General features: G+C 43.4%; 1 protein-coding gene across 1 annotated transcript in view; it reads left to right on the plus strand.

Moving 5' to 3' along the window:
• The window catches only part of DNAH5 (dynein axonemal heavy chain 5), a 288911-nt gene that overhangs the window by 13268 nt on the left and 256533 nt on the right, over nt 1-19110 (plus strand). Inside the window, exon 2 of the mRNA XM_060007206.1 lies at nt 7898-8487. Coding sequence (XP_059863189.1) covers nt 7898-8487 — 590 coding nt within the window. The remainder of the gene's footprint in view (nt 1-7897; nt 8488-19110) is intronic.

A 19110-nucleotide genomic window follows, 5' to 3' on the forward strand; every position in this document is an offset into this window, starting at 1 on the left:
TATGGTTATTTCTGTCTATTTATGGTAGACGATATACATAGTGTTTTCCAAATTTAAAAAGGCAACTCAGAAAGCAAACTGTCTCAAACAAGATCTGGTACATACATTTTTTTTGCAGACATAATTTATAACTCCTGGGAAAAAATTAGCATTCCAGAGCAATTTTCTGATAGACTTTAAGGAGGTTAAGATATCCTTTTGGAAAGTTATGTGCCTATCTACCCACCCAACTGACCATCTGCCTTTTTTCGAGTCTGAGGTCACCATGCATATTTTATATTGTATCATATCGAAGTATAACTCAAAACTTCTAAAAGCATGATTCTTAATTCTTACATGAATATAAAACAGCATGCGTCACAGATTTATTTAACACATTAATGAGAGATCCAGCTAGTTTAAAAATTATGGGAAATATTGAATATCATCAATGGAAGAATGCAAAACTGGTTAATGTCCTACATGACAATAAAACGGTAACTTTTGTGATTATATTTTCTCCCAGACAGAAATCATTTCATTTGTACAGGACAGAAACCTACTAGTTAACCTGTAACTTCACAGTCTGCTCTCTAATTAATGGTAATAATTCAGACACAGATGCATTCTTCTGAAGAATTAAATAATCCTTGGGTGGACCAGTTATTAAACGATTTTCTACTCTAAGACTGAAAAGTCACACAAGTTTGTTTCTTTCTTATTTCCAAGTTTTGGAAAATTTTTCTTAACAGCCAACTTTTTTTTTTTCTATAAATATCTCTAACAGAAGGGATATCTTTAAATTGGCTGGCTCTTCTCTTGTGGAAAATTTAAAAAAAAACTTTGACACATGCTCTTTTCAATTTGACTATGAAATTGCTTTAACACTTCAATATTAAAAATTATTAGTGAGGTCATTCAAATACCAGAAAGTAGCTGTTTCTTTGATAGACTATCTCATTTGTTTTTGAAAATCTAAGGCCATACCCAAAGGCCCAAACTAAAACACACAGTGTAAAGGCAATTTAAATAACAAGGAACTCTTCATGCATTTATACCATTTTTGATTTTCATCGTTAATTTTTTCCAAACATTTAAGCAATTAATTGGCTATATTCAGCTATAGGTGGAAAATATTGTTTTGATTAAAATGTAAATTCTTTTTATAAAGTGTCATTATCTTATTAGAACATTGCACTTTGGCAAAAAATAGATGTTTTATTACAGACATTCGATGCTAGCATTTACACATTGTAATTGCACACCCTACTTGTTACATTTCACTGTTCGATATTGAGGTCTGTCTATTGGTTTATAGGTAATATTTTCTCCATCTTTAGATAGAAATATTTTGGTAAACCATGATTCTATAAACATACGATACAATGGAAAATTCTTTTCTGTTTCTTTTTCAGTGAATACCTTTTCAGTTTAGTCCTGTGGTAATTTTATGTTTTCTCAGATAAGAAAAAGCATTCATCCTGTGTGTGTTGCTTACCATATTATAAGATTTTATTTTTAGTGCAAAGTCTAAGTTTTAATTATAAAAGTATTTGTATCCCTAAAATTTTGCAAAGAATGCACTGCAAAAGACATCTGTCTTATGTTTGTTTTGTATCAGATTGATGCTGAGCAACTGATAATTGTTGAAAGGTTGTTAGAGCAAAGCTGAGGTTTCCCTGAGGAAGAGGGAGTCGCCTGTGGGCTTTGGCTTCCACTCCAGTCCAGGAGTTTCCAGCCTGATCTTGCCAGCCTGCCCTAAGGATTTTAGGCCTGCCAGCCCTCACAACTGTGGAAGCCAATTCCTTGAAATAGATCTCTTTATATGTAAATGTATATAGTTCACTTGTGTGGTGCGTGTGTGCATATGTGTGCGCATGTGTTTATATACATGTTATTCTCCTGGTTCAGTTTCGCTGGTAGAACTCTGACTGTTACACCTTTGAAGTCGGTAAAGAAAGCTAGGAACTTGCAAACTGCTCCCTCTTTTCCTAGGAAGAAACTCCCTTTGAAGAGCTTAACTCTTTAAAATTGGCCCCCCAGGGGGAAGGAGGGGTGGGATGAATTGGGAGATTGGGATTGACATATATACACTGCTATGTATAAAATAGGTAACTAATGAGAACCTATTGTATAGCACAGGGAACTCTACTCAATGCTCTGTGATGACCTAAATGGGAAGGAAATCCAAAAAAGAGGGGATATATGTATACGTATAGCTGATTCACTTTGCTGTACAGCACAAAGTAACACAACATTGTAAAGCAACTATACTCCAATAAAGATTTTTAAAAAATGGCCCCCCAAGTCTGAGAAATTTATATTTTCTGTTACTTTAAATCTCTCCTTCCTTCCTTCCTTCTGTAATTCTTCTATTCATTAGTATTTCCCAGCTTGAATAAAGGTCATTACGCACACACCAGCCTCATGTTAATGTTGTTCAGAGGACTTAGAGGATGGGGCAGTGTTAAATGTGCAGCTGTCAAAATCGTGGCTCTCAATCGCAGTCAACAGAAATTTACTGTTGCAAATTTTTTGTTTGCTGGACTGAAGCAAAAAAAAAAAAAAAAAAAAAAGAAAAAGAAAAAGAAAAAAGGACTGGATTAAAAGGACAATTGGGCAGCTCAGAATAGCTGAGAAAGTTGGACAGTGATGCTTGGAAAATGGCCCGGAGGATCTGTCAGCCGCAGCCAGGAGCTGGTCAAACACCTGCCACAAAACCAGCCTGTTCATGATACTGCTACCTCCCTGACCTACGACTGGATGCACTGCTTAGGGGGCCACTGCTGCCACGGCTGGCTAGGAAATTTACTCAGGGTTGTTGCTGACACTGTCCACCAGAATGCATTCTCCACCGCCCCACGTCTTTGGGTCATCAGCTCCTGGTTCAAGTCCAAGGTTGATGCAATTGATTGGGTCACATGCCTGGGTCACCTGCTGGTGCCCTAGTGGTGAGGAGGTCGGGAGAATATTTGGTACTTTTGGCTTCTATATGGGAAAGAGAGCTCTGCTTGGTGGGAAATTCTCCAAATACAGGGAGGGGAATTGGATGGGGGTCAAAGAGGAAAAATGCCCACTACAGTGCCTTCGGGCACCACCCCTCTGTGGAAGCTAGCAGGGATGTAGCAGCCTAGACTCCATGCAGCAGTCGTGCTGGAGCACCTGGCTGTTACTAGCACGGAAGCAGAGCTGGATGAGACCGGAAGAAGCATGTGGGGCAGCCAAATGGCTGGAGGGCACCCGAGGATGGTGCCCTTGGGCCTCATGGACCATGGAGGACCAGAGGGGAAAAAGGCATCTGCAGAGAGTGGCTTGGCCAACACCCACAGATCCTTATAGGAACATCTCTGAATGATGCCTGTGGAGAGGAGCCATGCCTGTAGCCCTTCTCATTACCATCATCCAAAGGATGGCTCACCTCCAGGCACCTGCTCAACTTCTAGCAGGACTGATGCCCACTTGTGCCTGGAGGCTTTGCTTGGCTCATCTTAGCAAAAGGGAGGCTATCCCTGCTTCAGTATCCAAGGGTATTTGTAAGCCCTTTTAACCCCTGCCTGCAAAACAGAGTTGGGATTCTGGACACCAAGGGAGACGGTGGTGGTCGTGGAGTAAAAGAGATGCCACCTGCCCAGCAGCTGTATTTGGGAGGATCTGAATAAAACCAGCTAGAGGTTTTATTCATGGATTGTTTCACTTCTGCCACTCCTCCTTGCCTCAGGTTGGGACAGTGGTGAAAGTTACCTCTAGTCTGAGACTGTCCAATGTATAATTCATGTTTGTAAAATAAAATTGACCCACAAAAAATCTAATGGTTGGCAGTTGCCATATCACTTAGGAATGCTTTCAGTTGCAGGGAACAGAAAACACCATGTACAAAGCTTTAATTTCCCATCTAACAAGTGGTCTGGAATTGGCAGTTGCTATTGTTGGTTCAGACTCAAAGACATTAAAGCTATCATTTTTGTAATTCAAAGGGCTGTTCCCTGATGGTCATTACAATGGACTGAATGTTTGTGTCCCCCCTAAATTTCATATGTTGAAACCCTAATCCTAATATGATGTTATTAAAATGTGGGGCCTTTGGTACTTCATTAGCTCATGAGGGTGGAGCCCTCATAAATGGGGTTAGTGCCCTTATAAGAAGAGGCCAGTGAGTTAGCTAGCTCTATTTCTGTCATGTGAAGATACAATGAGATGTCAGCATTGGTAACCTGGAAGAGAGCTCTCATCAGAACCATACCAGGCTGGCACCTTAATTTCGGACTTCCAACCCCTAGAACTATGAGAAATGTTTATGTTCTTTATAAGTTATCCAGTCTATGATACTTCTTTATAGTAGCTCCAACTGACTAAGACAGTCATAATGTAGCTGATTGCAACAGCTCCAGGAATCACGGTTGCATTCCAACTGCAAGAAGGTGTGAAGGGGACAGCTGAATCTGTCTCTTTCCTGAGGAAAGCAAAGGCATTCCCAGGGGCCCTAGTAGACTGACTTTTATGGTTCACCAGCCAGAATCATGGCACATAGCTACCTATAACTACAAGGGACCCTGGGAAATATTTGCCATTTCCTGCATATATAGGAGAGGTAGATGTTGCTTTGCCAATCTTATTCTTCTTAATGAGACTGAAAAATGTGTGGGTTAGCCAACCAACAGTGACTTCTTCCGCTGCCAAGTCTATAATTCAACTTAATATTGATTTGTGAATAATTCCTTCACTGTCTATTGACGCTTGCTAGCCCACAATTTGTGACCAGCAACAAAAGTTTCCCCTCCAAATTATGGAAGTAAAATGGTTAACAAAATTCTCTCCAGTAATCAATTTTTTTTTAAATTAGAAGTTACCATTATATCATTTTAGTGGCAAATACAATCAATTTCGTGGAATGCTACATTGCTGACAAAGCATTGTAAAGCATTGTGATTTTGAAAATCACACGTGGAGGAAAAAACTGTATAATTTTTAAGTCTTGAAATAGATTATAAAACTCAGTACAAAAAAGGAGACTTGGTTTCTAGTCCTGTCTCAGTTATTACACAGTTTTGTGGCCTCTGACAAGTTGGTCTTTGTTTTCTTTTCCATACAGTGGTAATCTTTTCTATACAATAAAATTGTGATCTACATTAGTTATTGTCAGATCTGAAATTTCATGATTCTATGTAATTAGTCTTGGTGTCTTTGATTCTGTGTGGGTGGACAATAAATAAATTGCTACATGTTCATTCATTTGGTTTTCTTAAATTCAAGAGCTATTTTTTGAACACCTACTGTGTGTTGGGCAACAGAAGCACCAAGGATAAATCTCTTGTTAAAAGACCAATTTAAGCGGGGATTTTAGTTTGAGGTTTACTTTAAAATTTTTTAGGGAAAAGAATTGAATTATTTTCCTTAAAGCAGATTTGCCCAATTCCTTCAATGGTGGGGTTATTTCCAGCCATGGTCAGAGAGGGCAGGACCTAAGGAACCTGCAGGGTCCTCTGGCTCAAGCATCTTCCCTGCCACCCTGTCATCTCACTCAAGGTTCCTATCACTGGGCTGACTCCATCTCCAGAAGGTCAAGTCTAAGAGAACAGGTGCAGGAGGGGCGCGAGAACGGGCTGAGACAGCTATCTACCCAGCAACAACTAACTGCTGGGATTAATCTAGACTATTAGGAAGCCAGAAGGGCATCCTCTGAGGGTGGTGCCCCAGGCAGGAAGTTATGGACCCCTATAGCTAGGGAAGGTCTGGGACTCAGGCCAGACCCAAGGAGGTCTGCTCTAGCTTGGGGGTCCTGAACAATGTATACCCCTCTGAAAGCAAAGAAGAAATTTTAGCAAGAAGAGAAGACCAAAGACAAAAATATCTAGTTCACAGTTTTGCCTAAGATGGTACAGACCAGGGAACTACAGGACTGTTTTGAAAGTGTTAGCTCTGGCTTTCTTTCTGAAATCAGCCAGACTTGTGTTGGTGTGTCATCATTTCTGGAGGTGCCCCTCTCTCCTGCTAGCCCCTCACCTTCACCTTCTGTCACCTCAACACAGGCATACCTTGTTTTATTGCTCTTTGCTTTATCGGGCTTCGCAGATAGTACGTTTTTGGTTTTTTTTTTTTTTTTACAAAGTGAAGGTTTATAGCAACGTTGTGTGGAGCAAATCTAACAGCACAATTTTTCCAACAGCTTTTACTCACTTGGTGTCCCTGTGTCACGTTTTGGTAATTCTCAAAATATTTCAGACTTCTTCATCATTATTATATTTGTTAGGGTGATCTGTGGCCGGTGATCTTTGGTGTTATTATTGCAAAAAGATTACAACTGGCTGAAGGCTCAGATGATGGTTAGCATATTTTAGCAATGAAGTATTTTTAAACTAAGGTATGTATACACTGTTTGGACATAATACTATCGCACATTTAATACACCACAGTATGGCATAGACATGAATTTTCTATGCACTGAGAAACCAAAAAATTCATGTGACTCACTTTATTGCAGTAGTTGCTTTATTGCAGTGGCCTGGAATTGAACCTGCAATGTATCTGAGATGCCTGTATAGTCCAGAGCTTAAACACCAGATGGAGTCAAGTTTCAGGGCTCATAACCTCTTTCTGGTTATGGTCCTGGGGAACTCTCTGTCTCCTCTGTAATATAGTGATAATAGTGATAATGGCCAAGTTCAGAGGGTGTCTTAAGATATGATTTAACTCACAATCATGACCTAGAAGAGTGTTAGCTCTCATTTCCCATTCTCACACCTACCCACTACAGACACCCTCTTTTCCTGGGCTGTCTTTCCTGGCCAAGCTGAGTTTTCATCTCTGTTAAAAGAATAACTCTTTTCTTGAGGGCCTGGTTTTAAATCTTCCAAGGTGATTATTGGGTGCACAACGAACTCTGACAATATGCTACTGAGAGAAACAGGATGATGACACTCCCTAGAACCAAAAAACGTCATTTAAAATTTTCTTAGTTTCTGAAGAGTGTTTAGAGTTTGTACTGCTTCATGGTTTTTTTCCTAGTAAGAATTTGAACTATTGTTCAAGAGCTAATCGGTATTTAGTAGCCCTTATGAACAGAAGCAATCTTCTCCCTCCCATGGAGACTTGGAGCTGGTCTCCCTAGAATTTATAGTCTAGTAGATTTGAACTGTTTAATACCGTAGCCAGCAGTCATATTAACTATTGAGCATTTGAAATGAGACCGGTCTGATCTGAAACCTACTGTTCGTGTAAAATACACATAAAAATTTGAGGATGTAGTATAGTTAACGCAAGTTCGTGGTTCACATCTGCAAAACAACTCAGGAAACGTGCACCAGATACGGCTGCGTAGGTACTTCAGAGAGGAGCTAAAGCAGAGGATATGGGGGAAGGCCTGTCCCAGGAAGGCCCCATAGGGTCCGGCTCGGTTACAGCTGATAAGAAGAATCTAAAGTATCTCACGAATAATTGTTATATTGCTAACATGTTGAAATAATATTTTGGATATATAGGGTTAAATGAAACATTGCTAAAATAATTTCACCTGTTTCTTTTTACTTGTTAAAAATGTGGCTCCTAGAGCTATAAACGGACACATGTGGCAAACATATTTCTAACGGTCAGACCTAGTCCCACTGACAAAGAACAATTTGCAGAGATAAAATATTTATATTCTCCTTTGTAAAGTCCTTAAAGGCAAAGTTCCTGGAATCTTCACACATGCCAATGCAGCTACTGTTCTGACAGATAGACAGCATTTAAGAAATTGTCACCTCCAGGTTAAAACTCAAGGTTAAACATTTCCACTGAGTTTTAGGCTGAAGAATCATCTGTGAAGATACCTGACAAGGACAAAACGAGAGGAACCAACGTATGAGTCAAGACTGTGGGAAGATGTGCGAATAATTAAAGTTGAAACATTCTAAATCTCATTTTGAAAAATTTTCTCCTGAAGCTAGAAACATAACATTCAGAAGAGACACTCCAAACAAGGGGACTTGGTTGACGCTAGCAGGAACATTCAGCTCAGAGCCAACCGAAACTGGACGGAAAGCAGCCAAGAAATGGCATCTGGGGCTCGGCAGCCGAAACCTCTGGATTTCCGCTCTCCGGGAGCCGGCGGCGAGCTCGCCGCGGCGTAAGCGCCTCTGGACCCCCGAGCCCGGGGAGACGCTGGAGCACGCACAGAGGGAGGAGGGAACCCGGTCCAGGCGGAGCAAAGCTCGTCGCCATGGCGACCGCCCGAGCCGCAAACAGCCCGGTGAGCGGAGCGAGAAGCAGCCCGAGCGGACGCCGGGGAGCAGCGCGGGCCGGCTGGCCCCCACCCGTGGCGTGTCCCCGCGGAGCGCCGGAAGGCAGCGCCATGGACAAGCTGGTACTGTGCGTGCTCGCTCCGCGCGGCTCCCACGCTTGGCCCGCCCCGCCACGGCACATGCGCGGCCTCCCAGCTGCTGGGTGCTCGCGGCTCCACGGGGTCCGCGCACGGGCGGCGCGGGCTTCGGTTGCGGGCTTCAGCTTCAGGGCGTGGGTCCTGAAAGCGCCTTCGTGAGCCTGAGGGGCTGGAGTTGTCGGGTTTTGAGTTTGGCGTGTTTTGCTCAGGATGCCAGGGCACTCATAAAATACAAAAGCCTAGGTTCAGGGACCACGTCTCCCCTTTATCTTCAAGTTGCTGCGGAAAGGCCACTAGTGTGCTGCGTCGTGGACCCAAGCAACCCTTGACCCATAGCGAGCATCAAATAGGTCCAGGTGTGGCGGAGGCAGCCCTTGTGGGAAGTTGTTGGCTGTAACTAGCTCTCATTAGCCCTTGGGTTTGGACAAAAGCCAGTGTTTAGTTTCCTTGGAGAGAGGGAGAGGGGCGAGGTGCAGAGGAAGCCCCATTGGGCAGTTTCCTGGTGTCTTTTACTTTTGCCTGAGTGCACAGCAGGTGAGAAAGGGCCGGAAAAAAACTCTGCATTTAAATCAGCGTTCGCTTCATTTGGCTTTGCTCGCTCTCATAAATGAATATTGTGGGGTGGAAAAAAAAATCCAGGTACTTGTTTTTGCATTTATCTCCAAAAGTGATTCCTGCTCTTTGGAATTCAGGGAACGTCTAGGAGACTAAAGCTTTTCCTACAAACAAGAAACTAGGGACACGGAGGGGCTTTTGTACGCAGGAGGGCCCGGCAAGGTCCTACTCAGTTTCCATATAGATTTCTGTGGCTACATTATACATTTTATCATTTACACTATCTATAGCTATATTACTATAGGAATATATTATGCTAATCAATAAAATATGCATCCTGTCATGATTTAATAAACATAAATTGTATTACTGACTTAATTAAGAGCAATGTATATAGTTTGTATATATAATACTTCAACGTTTTCCTCCCCTCTGTAGATATTTACCTTGCAGAAAATTACCTGTTTTATTCTTGTGAGCATCTTGCTATGGTAGACTCATATTAATATCTTATTTTCATATAACATGTCATAAATGTAAGGTTGGATCTTAACAAACGGCACCGCGAAACAGAGGAAAGCTTCAAGTGAGCTTTATTAGGGAGCGCTCCCGGGCGAGGTTCACTGGTCCGAGAGAAAGGGGCCAGAGAAGTCGCGTCCAGTACTGGATGAGGGGGATTTTTATTGGGGTAAAAGCAGAAGGCGGCTTGCAAGGGGAGGGGGTGGTTTGCTATACAGGGTAATTCCTTATTTGGTGAGGATACAGCAGGGCCAGGTGTTGGTTGGTCTGTTGTGGGGCGTAAGCCCATTTTCCCTTCCCGTCAGCCCCATTGTTTTCTGGGCAGGAAGTTAGAGTCTCTTGTTGATTCCCAGAACAGGTGAGGTCATTATGTCCCAATGCCTCTCCTACCTCATACTGGTCGATGTTTTCTCTTACCCCGCTGGCCTCCTTTCACCCGGGGCCAACGGATCTTACAATAAATACTTGGAATCTACAGTATATCTACTTTGTGTTTCATGAAGACAAATACTCGTTAGTTCACTTTAATCTTTTTAGTGACTCTTTTACCCATTTTCTGTCCAGAAAAACAGACCCTGAAATGACAGATGGCATTGCAACTGTTAATACCTATAAACCAATGTCTTTTTTGTATTCCTTAATTTAAAATCCATATATTATATAATCTTACATAAATTTATCAAGTTTAACCCTGTAAGAATATAAAAATATGGCTATTAGCCTTATAGCATATTCTTATGTTTTATTAATTATGCTCACTTTAAGTAGGCCACTAAAACAATATCATTCCAATTTTATAAAAGTAGAAAAGGTATGGGGCTTCCCTGGTGAGGCAGTGGTTGAGAGTCCACCTGCCGATGCAGGGGACACGGGTTCGTGCCCCGGTCTGGGAAGATTCCACATGCCGCGGAGCGGCTGGGCCCGTGAGCCATGGCCTCTGAGCCTGCGCGTCCGGAACCTGTGCTCTGCAACGGGAGAGGCCACGACAGTGAGAGGCCCGCGTACCGCAAAAAAAAAAAAAAAAAAAAAAAAAAAGGTATGTAAATATGTATAGAAGACAGACTAAAAGGACATATACCAAAATATTGATCTCTGGCTGGTGGCATTAAAGAGGATTTTAGTTTTCTTTTTTTCCCTTTATTTAAAATTTTTCATAATGAATATACATATGGTAAATCTGTAAATATATATTTAAATATAAATTATCGGTATATATTTAAATTATATACTTAAGTAAAATGCAAACATATTGTTAAATATATATATATATATATATATATATATATATATATGCTCCCTGATGGCTTTCAGGGGAGGGTTTTTTTTTTTGGCGGTACACGGGCCTCTCACTGTTGTGGCCTCTCCCGTTGCGGAGCACAGGCTCCGCACGCGCAGGCTCCGGACACGCAGGCTCAGCGGCCATGGCTCACGGGCCCAGTCGTTCCGTGGCATGTGGGATCTTCCCGGACCGGGGCACGAACCCGCGTCCCCTGCATCGGGAGGCGGACTCTCAACCACTGCGCCACCAGGGAAGCCCCTCAGGGGAGGGTTTTTAAAGGCGACAGTTGGGGTGAGGAATGCAGCTCATGGATTTTCTTCTGATTGGTTGGCGGTGAGGTAACAGGGTGATGTGTAGGGAATCTGAATCATCAGCCTTCTGGTTCCAACCGGTCTGGGATCCGCGTGCTTGCGGTCAGCATGTAGTCATCGTCCTTCACTTGTAGTCACCATCCTCCATCCTCCATCCTCCTCCACCTTAGTTTCTGCAGAACAATTCAAAGATACGTGTCAGATGGTTATGAATATCCCTTGAGGAGGGACAGGACTCTGTTTTAGGTGTCATTACTTTTCTTGCTTGACTGTTTTTCCTTTGTTTCTGCATGCCCTCACTTCCCTAATTAGTAACTGCTTAAGTCTGCTCTTTGGAACTCAGGGAAGGGCTAGGAGACTAAAGCCTTTTCTACAAACAAGAAATGGGGGACACGGAGGGTCTTTTGTACCCAGAAGGGCCCCACAGGTTCCTGCCCAGTTTCAATATGGATTTCTGTGGTTACATTATTTAGGAAAAATAAAAGCAAGTGGACACTGAGACATATAAACTGTTACAGCTGGGAAATGTGAAGGTTGCGGAGCTGTCAATTCCCTGGGGAGGGCAGAGGAGCCCCTGTTCATCTCCTTTGCCTGAGGCTAGTATAGCATTAGAAAAAGGCTGCTATGAATAGCGCTATTTCGAGGAATTGGTTCCCGCTGCAGGAGAAATGTCAGGAGGAAGTTTACCTGTTACATGTTCTCTTTTAGTCATGCTAAGCTCTTTCCTGGCACTGAGCACCAAGGCTGTTTATTTATACCTCTCTGCTGTTTGCATTTGGCTCTACTCTTTGTAGCCTGACTTTTAACAAGCACACAGAAAAAGGCTGGTACAACTGCTGGTTCCTTACCTTGTTTATGAATAAAAATCAAGAGCTTCAGCTCGAGAGTAAACTGCCCACCAGGGAGGGGGAGTCAGCATTCAAGATGATGCCGGGATCCAGGTGTCCCCTCCCCTCAGGGCCAGGCCCACCCCATCACCAGGTCCCATGGGCGGTTTGTTGGTTAGAATCTGAATGAATGCTTTCTTTCCGTATTAACTCCTCTCCAGAGAAAATGCTTCTGAGAGTCAGGCTGGGGTAGGAAAGATAGAATTAGAGGATACTTGAGCAGTTTGGTTCAATTCAAAACACATTGCCTTAAGTACCTGTTGTGTTTGGAGTACTGTGGAAGGGCTCTGGGGAATTTGACTTTCTTTTCTGTCTCCAGTTTTCCTCCCCTGCCCCTCACTTTGTTCCTTCATCTCTTCTTGCTTCTCTCCTCCTTCCTCCCTCCCTTCCTTCCCCTACTTCCCCTCCTACAGTATGTATCGCAGGCTTTCCTGTGGACCCTTTTCTCAAATTCCCCTTGATGATTTTGAAGTTCCCCTAACACTCACTACACAATTAATGATTATTCTCCCCTTTTCTTTGGGGAACCAGATGACGTGAACAAATTGTGACTGCTGCCTCCTGGTTTTGAGTAACTTGGGTAAGTGATTTGGGCCTGTCTTGCAGGAGGTGGATTATACATATTGAGAAAGGACGGTGAACATGTGATGCTTGTCAGATTCCTGACAAAGTTTATGTCTGCCCAGAGGTTATGCTATTTTAATAAGGCCATTTAGAGAAAGCCTGCCATTGCTCCTACCCCAGGTCGGGTGGTAGAATTATGATCGGGTTCCCATGGGCCAACATTTCTGCCCCAGGGGAGATAATATGAAGAGTCAGAATGTCTTCCTTTCTCGAAGCAGCCTCCAGGTTGGGCCAACAGGGCTTGGCTGTGGGATGTGGGCGAAGCCTCCTGCACCCGTCCCCAAGGGAGTGGTCATAGACTTCCTTGGACTGCTTGGACATTGGAAAAAATTAAAAAATCTTACTCTTGGAGGGCTGAACCCTGGGTGGGCTACTTCTGAACATTGTTTAGCTTATTTGGGTAAAGACTAAGAGTTTGTGATGCATTGGTGTCCTGGGGTGTCCATGTTATTGCTCATTACAAAGAAGCAAAGCAAGGCCTGGCCCAGAGGGAGCAGTCATCCCCGACGCTGGCAGCCTTCCCAGAAGAGGGTCGACCAAGTGTCAGGGGCTGTGTTGGGGACTCAGGAGACGTCTTGGCAGAAAGGTGGCTGTTACCTTTCAGATAAGGACCGGCTGGGCCAGGAGGAACCTTGACTTGGATTTGACATGCCTGCTTCACAATACATGATGTTCAGATAGACACTGAGCAGCAATATGAGAAGCATTTCCTTTCAGATGAGAGTGGAAGCTCTGGAAAGTTGGAGGTTCTCCTGGTTATCATGCTGCACATCAGGTCACCCCCAAACTTCGTGGCTTGAAATAGCAACAAGCGTATTATCTTTTCCAATTTCTGTGGGTCAGGAAGCCAGGACTGGGCTCAGCTGGGTGGCTCTGGCTTGAGGGTCCCTCCTATGGCGTTTGGGGCGCTGGTGTAGCAGGGACTGGACGGGCATCTCTCTCTCTTCCTGTGTCTTAGGTCAGGCACGGCTAGTTTGAGACCCAGCTCCGCCTGGTCGGTCTCTCTGCATCGGCTTCCTCACAGCAAGGCGGTCTCAGGGAAGCTGGCTGCTTTCATAGTGGCCGAGAGCATCCAAGAGGAGAATTCCAGAGACCAAGGTAGAAGCGGCATCACCTTTATGACCTAAACACGGGAGTTACTTCTGCTGTGGTCCAAACAGCCACAACTTCCTCCCTCCTCACTTTGAGGGCGGAGACCCCACCTCAATGGGAAGAATGCCCACCTCTCATAAGGACACCAGTTTTATTGGACTAGGGCCCATCCCAATGACCTGGTCTTAACTTGGTACAGTTTGCAAGGACCCTATATCCAAATAGGGTCATATCCTGAGGTCTTGGGGGACTTCAACATACCTTTTTTGGGAGGGACACACTTCAACACATAACAGTGATAAAATGCATCAATCTATTATTAGTAATTTCCCTTTTAGTATGAGTTCTTATTTTTTTCCTTAAAATATATAGTTTTAAATTTAAGAAGTAGTCAGTAGTCGTGGAAAATAAAAAAACTCTTAAATGACATAAACAATTTAAAGTATGTCTTTATCCCAGTCCTGTCTACTAGCTCCCTCACCGGAAGCAGTCATGGCAGTAGTTGTTTTGGATGTCCCCTGAGAAACTTCTGTGCACCTCAATGTTTTCATCTATAAAATGGAAATATTACCTTCCTCACAAGATAATGTTTAGAATGAAATGAGTTAGTAAATGTAAAATAAAGTGTGAGAGAAGGCACTTAATAAATGTTATTCATTTTCCCAGCTTAGTGAGGATAGTCTAGAAGTGGTTTACAGTGAAACTAATGAAGGTTAGGTTTCAGGCCCCCCACTTGCACGGGGAGGACCCAGGAATGTGTTCAATGGATGTACGTTTTTGTACAATTTGCAGAAGTAAGATATCTTAACTGCCATTGGTGAAGAACTGAGTAAGTCCCCTTCCATTTTAACTTCACCTTCATTCAACTTGCCCTGTTCTTGGGTGAAGTTGGAATGGCAACAGGCATTTTTAAGATGCAAGGGGAAGCTGAGTTGAGAAAACATTTCCTGCATGTTTGGGGGGATATATCAAAGAGCTAGCACAAATATATTTTGCTATATGTCTCTGCCATGCATTCCTCCTGCTGTGTCCACTTGGCCAGATTCATGACCTAAAGGTCCAGGGCTGGGGTCATGTTCAGTGTGAAGGTGTTCTGTGGTGCCCAGCTTGGAAGGATGGGCTCCATGGAGGAGAAACCAGGTTTGAAATGGATGCGCCAGAAGCTACTCTAGGAAAAACACTTAATCACCAAATGTGCCGAAAGCAGAGGATTGGGGTCTCATCAACGTCTGTTCAAAAATGCAAATTCTCTTCTGTCATGACTGTTCTTGATAATGTAATAATATAATTGTAAACACAGTATACATTTTTTTCCTTTATGATAGAAATTATGCAAACTAGAGTTGATCAGAATTCCTGTGTTTGTAGGGTACAAACCTGTAAACTGTACATAGCCAGTACCTCCATCTGGGAACTTGCATGTTTTGAGTACCCCGTCTCTCCTTGATAAAAGACAAATTTCAATCATCCCTGCTGGAGGAAGGGCTAAATTATCTTTGTATTCACTCTATAGGAGACATTGCAAAGTTGTTGTAAGAAGAGGAGATCTAAGAGTTTTCGGCCAAAACCATATCCCTGTCTATCTCTATGTATATCTATTTTGACATAAAAGTCTTCCAGGAAATTAGTACAAATAGTCTGTTATTTATTTCCTGGCTTTTGTGTTACCAGCCTTAAAAAATTTGTAATTTGTTATATTTTATTTTTTCTTTCTAGGTAAATATTCACTTTAATGCCTAATTTTGTGTTTATAATTCTGTTTTCTCTTTCTTAATGTGGGACCCCCCATTTGAGTAAACCTCAGACCCCACTAAATCGAGATCCACCCCGCACTGGCCTAAGTAAGTGCTGTAATGGGTTACTTGGGAGCTCTTGGCTCTGGTGGAGGATGGGAGGGGAGAAGGAGAGAGGAGGTGGAAGGAAGGAAGGAAGGAAGGGGCTAAAGACTAATTTTGCCTTTGTCCCAGTTTTCCCTCGGGCTGGCTTTGGTGGTGGGGCATCGGGCATCGGGCATCATTTGTTAAATGAACGTACTGTATAGCACAGGTGACTCTGCTCAATATTATGTAACAACCTAAATGGGAAAAGAATTTGAAAAAGGATACATGTATATGTATAACTGAATCACTTTGCTACACACCTGAAACTCACACAGCATTGTTAATCAACTAGACTCCAATATAAAATAAGAAGTTAAAGAAAAAAGCACGTTACATGTGCTGTGCTCTACAAGGCAATGTGGCGGACATAAAAGAAACTGAAGGTACGGGTCTTTGTTCTCAAAAAGGTTTAACCATCTCATTGGGAAGGCAAACACGCCAAACACTGCTGAAAATCCTAAACAAGTTAAAATGAAAACCGACTCAGCAAAAAGTGCATGTGGTTACTCAGAATGCATGAAGAGCACAGGGGAATCAGTGTGGGCAAAGCCTGAAATTGGCCTCCATCAGCCACTCCAAGTCTTGTCTGAGGACGAGCGTGCGACCGGGAGGTCCTGGCATGTGGTCAGCCTACCTGCATTGATACGGGTTCGCTGCCACTCATGTGTGATGGACAGATGCTGTTGAAGATGGATTGTGACAATGAACCTGCACAGCTGTTCCAAGTGAACCTAAGGAGGCGAACAGCTAGCCATGCAGGGAGAAGAGATGTTCCAGGCAAAGCGGTAAGGGCAACAGACAGACAGCAACAGTCTTGGAGCAAAGAGGCGGGGCTGGGCAAAGAGCTGTCAAATGAGGTCCTTGCTCTCCAACTAGGTTACGACTCCTCTTCCATTGAAGTTTATAACTGGCGAAGACCGTCAGCCCTATGGTGACTCCTTTTAGTAATGATGAAGAATGGTTAAGCTTATTTTCCCTGTCATAGCAGACTTTGATTATACGTAGTTGTTGTGTCTGGGGTTAGGTATCTTTTCATGTTTGTAATGCGTAATGAGTCATTTTACGACAGGATACTACTCTTCTGTCTTTCTTCATGATATGACTGTTTTGCTGAAGTTTCTTATAGTCATGATTTTAAAGGTCTACCTTTAATGTATACTATTATTTCGACCATTTCAGAACGGATGATAGTACTTTTCCAGGAAGGCCTGTGTACATAATTAATTATATCAATGGCGGAATTCCTTTTGAGGGAGGAAATTGTCTTTGTTTGGGAAAAACAAACTCTTAAGTCACTAGAGATAGGAGATGAGACCTGAGGGCAAAGCCAGAACAACCCAGGAGAGGAGCTTACAGCAGGCTCGCTGTCTGGGTGGGTGAGGGGTGGAGGAGAGATGGAGGCTGGACGAAGGCTGAGGGATCCCTGCAGATGGGGGCTGGGTCAAGTGCAGTGGAAGAGTCATGGGAAAATCCCCCAGGTGAGGGATGAGCAGAGAGCCTGAGAGTGGGAATGCCCAGGGTTCACTGGGAAACTGTCTTCCCCCTCTTGCTCTACGGGGTCTGCTCTATTCACAAGCTACTTTGTTGTTTCCTAGAATTTGAGCAATGGGCTGCGTTGTACATCTGGACCCCGAGAGGAAGGACCTCAGAGCTGGGGTTATCTTGAGCCCTTCAGCACCTTGGGGGTCTACTGAAGTCTTGGAAAGGGCATGGAATGGGTGCTCGGCCAGGTTCATCTAGACCTCAAGAGGCTAGGGCATCACAGCTGGCTTCTGCGTACCTTACTGCATGGGGGTGTGACTGTTAATTAGCAGAGCTGATTCCAGAACCACCCATGCAGTAAAACTCTTTCTGTAGCCATGCTCATGCTTTTCAAACTTTTTTTTGAGGATGGACTATAGGATTCATTTTATTTTTGCCCTTATGCTATTAGAGGAAACACCTATGTCTGTCCGTGTCTAGCCCCATGCTGAGTAGATTAGGCAATTATAAAGGTTTATTAACTGAGTAGTCTTTTCATGAGACTAAACTCTATGTCATCTCTATTTTGTTACCTTCACAGTTGATAATAAAGTGGATGGAATATTTGATTTTCTTTTTGCTGAGAAAATTCGTCTCAGAACGCTTGGGTATTTAGTATCCTTTTCCCAGGCTTACGGAGACCTAGAAGCTTAAAAATGAGAAACCCCGCCCAGTCCCTTCATTTACCTTGAAAATATGTTCCACCTGCTTAAAGAGAAAATTTAGAGTAATGAAAGCACAGCATATTTAACTTCTTTAGGAACCTGTTGTAGCACCTGCATCATGGTTATATTGGTTCATTAACTCCATAATGACTTTGGGACCTAATTTTATCTTTGTTAGAATTCTAGATTTCCATTTTAAATCTAAGCATGTGTAGACAGACACCGCTAAGGAAAAAAGTAGGCGCCCACTGGCCCTTCATTTGAGGACCTTAGTCATGCCCTCTGTTTGTGACTCCCCATTTCCCTCTCATTGGCTTATATACACTTTAAGGGTGTTAATGAATAACAGAAATAGATTTCCACTTCTCAAAAAAGAGCTTTGGTGTTTCTGGGATAATTAAGGCATCTGAAGAAGTAACTGGGTCATTACCCAGCGGCCTCCATAGTGACAGTTGGTTTAGGAGAGGTTGGTTAAGTTTCATCCTGGGAGTTTTAGTTATGTTTTGGTAACTATGTAGTAATATATGCCCAGTGAGCTAATATTTTAAATTTACCATAAAGATTTAAAAATGGCTAATAGGGCTTCCCTGGTGGCGCAGTGGTTGAGAGTCCGCCTGCCGATGCAGGGGACACAGGTTCGTGCCCCAGTCCGGGAAGATCCCACATGCCGCGGAGCGGCTGGGCCTGTGAGCCATGGCCGCTGAGCCTGCGCGTCCGGAGCCTGTGCTCCGCAACGGGAGAGGCTACAACAGTGAGAGGCCCGCGTACTGCAAAAAAAAAAGGCTAATAATGTATTCTTACCTTCTTGATCTCCTTTTAGTACTGGGAAATAACATTAGATGGCGGTGGAATACCAATGACTTGGCAGTTCTTTATTAAGTATGTTACGTAAGTCCAGCTCCATTACAAGGGAATCCCCCCAGATAGAGGATAGAGAGATGTATTCTTGCAGTGGAATTTCTTCAAAATAGATGTTTAAAGTCAAGTTTTAAGGCCACTGGCACCAAAGAAGTAAAACAGGGCCTAGCACGTGGTCAGTAAATGAGTAAGTATAAAGAGATTAGGTTAAATATTCATCTGTCTTGGACAAAGTCTTAAGAGCAAAGATAGGTGCAAATGATCTTTTAAAACAGTGATACAGAACTTCCCTGGTGGTGCAGTGGTTGGGAATCCACCTGCCAATGCAGGGGACATGGGTTCGATCCCTGGTCCGGGAAGATCCCACATGCTGCGGAGCAACTAAGCCCATGCGCCACAACTACTGAGCCTGCACTTTAGAGCCTGCGAGCCACAACTACTGAAGCCCATGTGCCTAGAGCCCGTGCTCCGCAACGAGAGAAGCCACCGCAATGAGAAGCCCGCGCACCACAACAAAGAGTAGCCCCTGCTCACTGCAACTAGGGAAAGCCCGCACGCAGCAACGAAGACCCAACGCAGCCAAAAAT

This window comes from Delphinus delphis, chromosome 3 (assembly GCF_949987515.2).
Source record: "Delphinus delphis chromosome 3, mDelDel1.2, whole genome shotgun sequence".
NCBI lineage: Eukaryota > Metazoa > Chordata > Mammalia > Artiodactyla > Delphinidae > Delphinus > Delphinus delphis.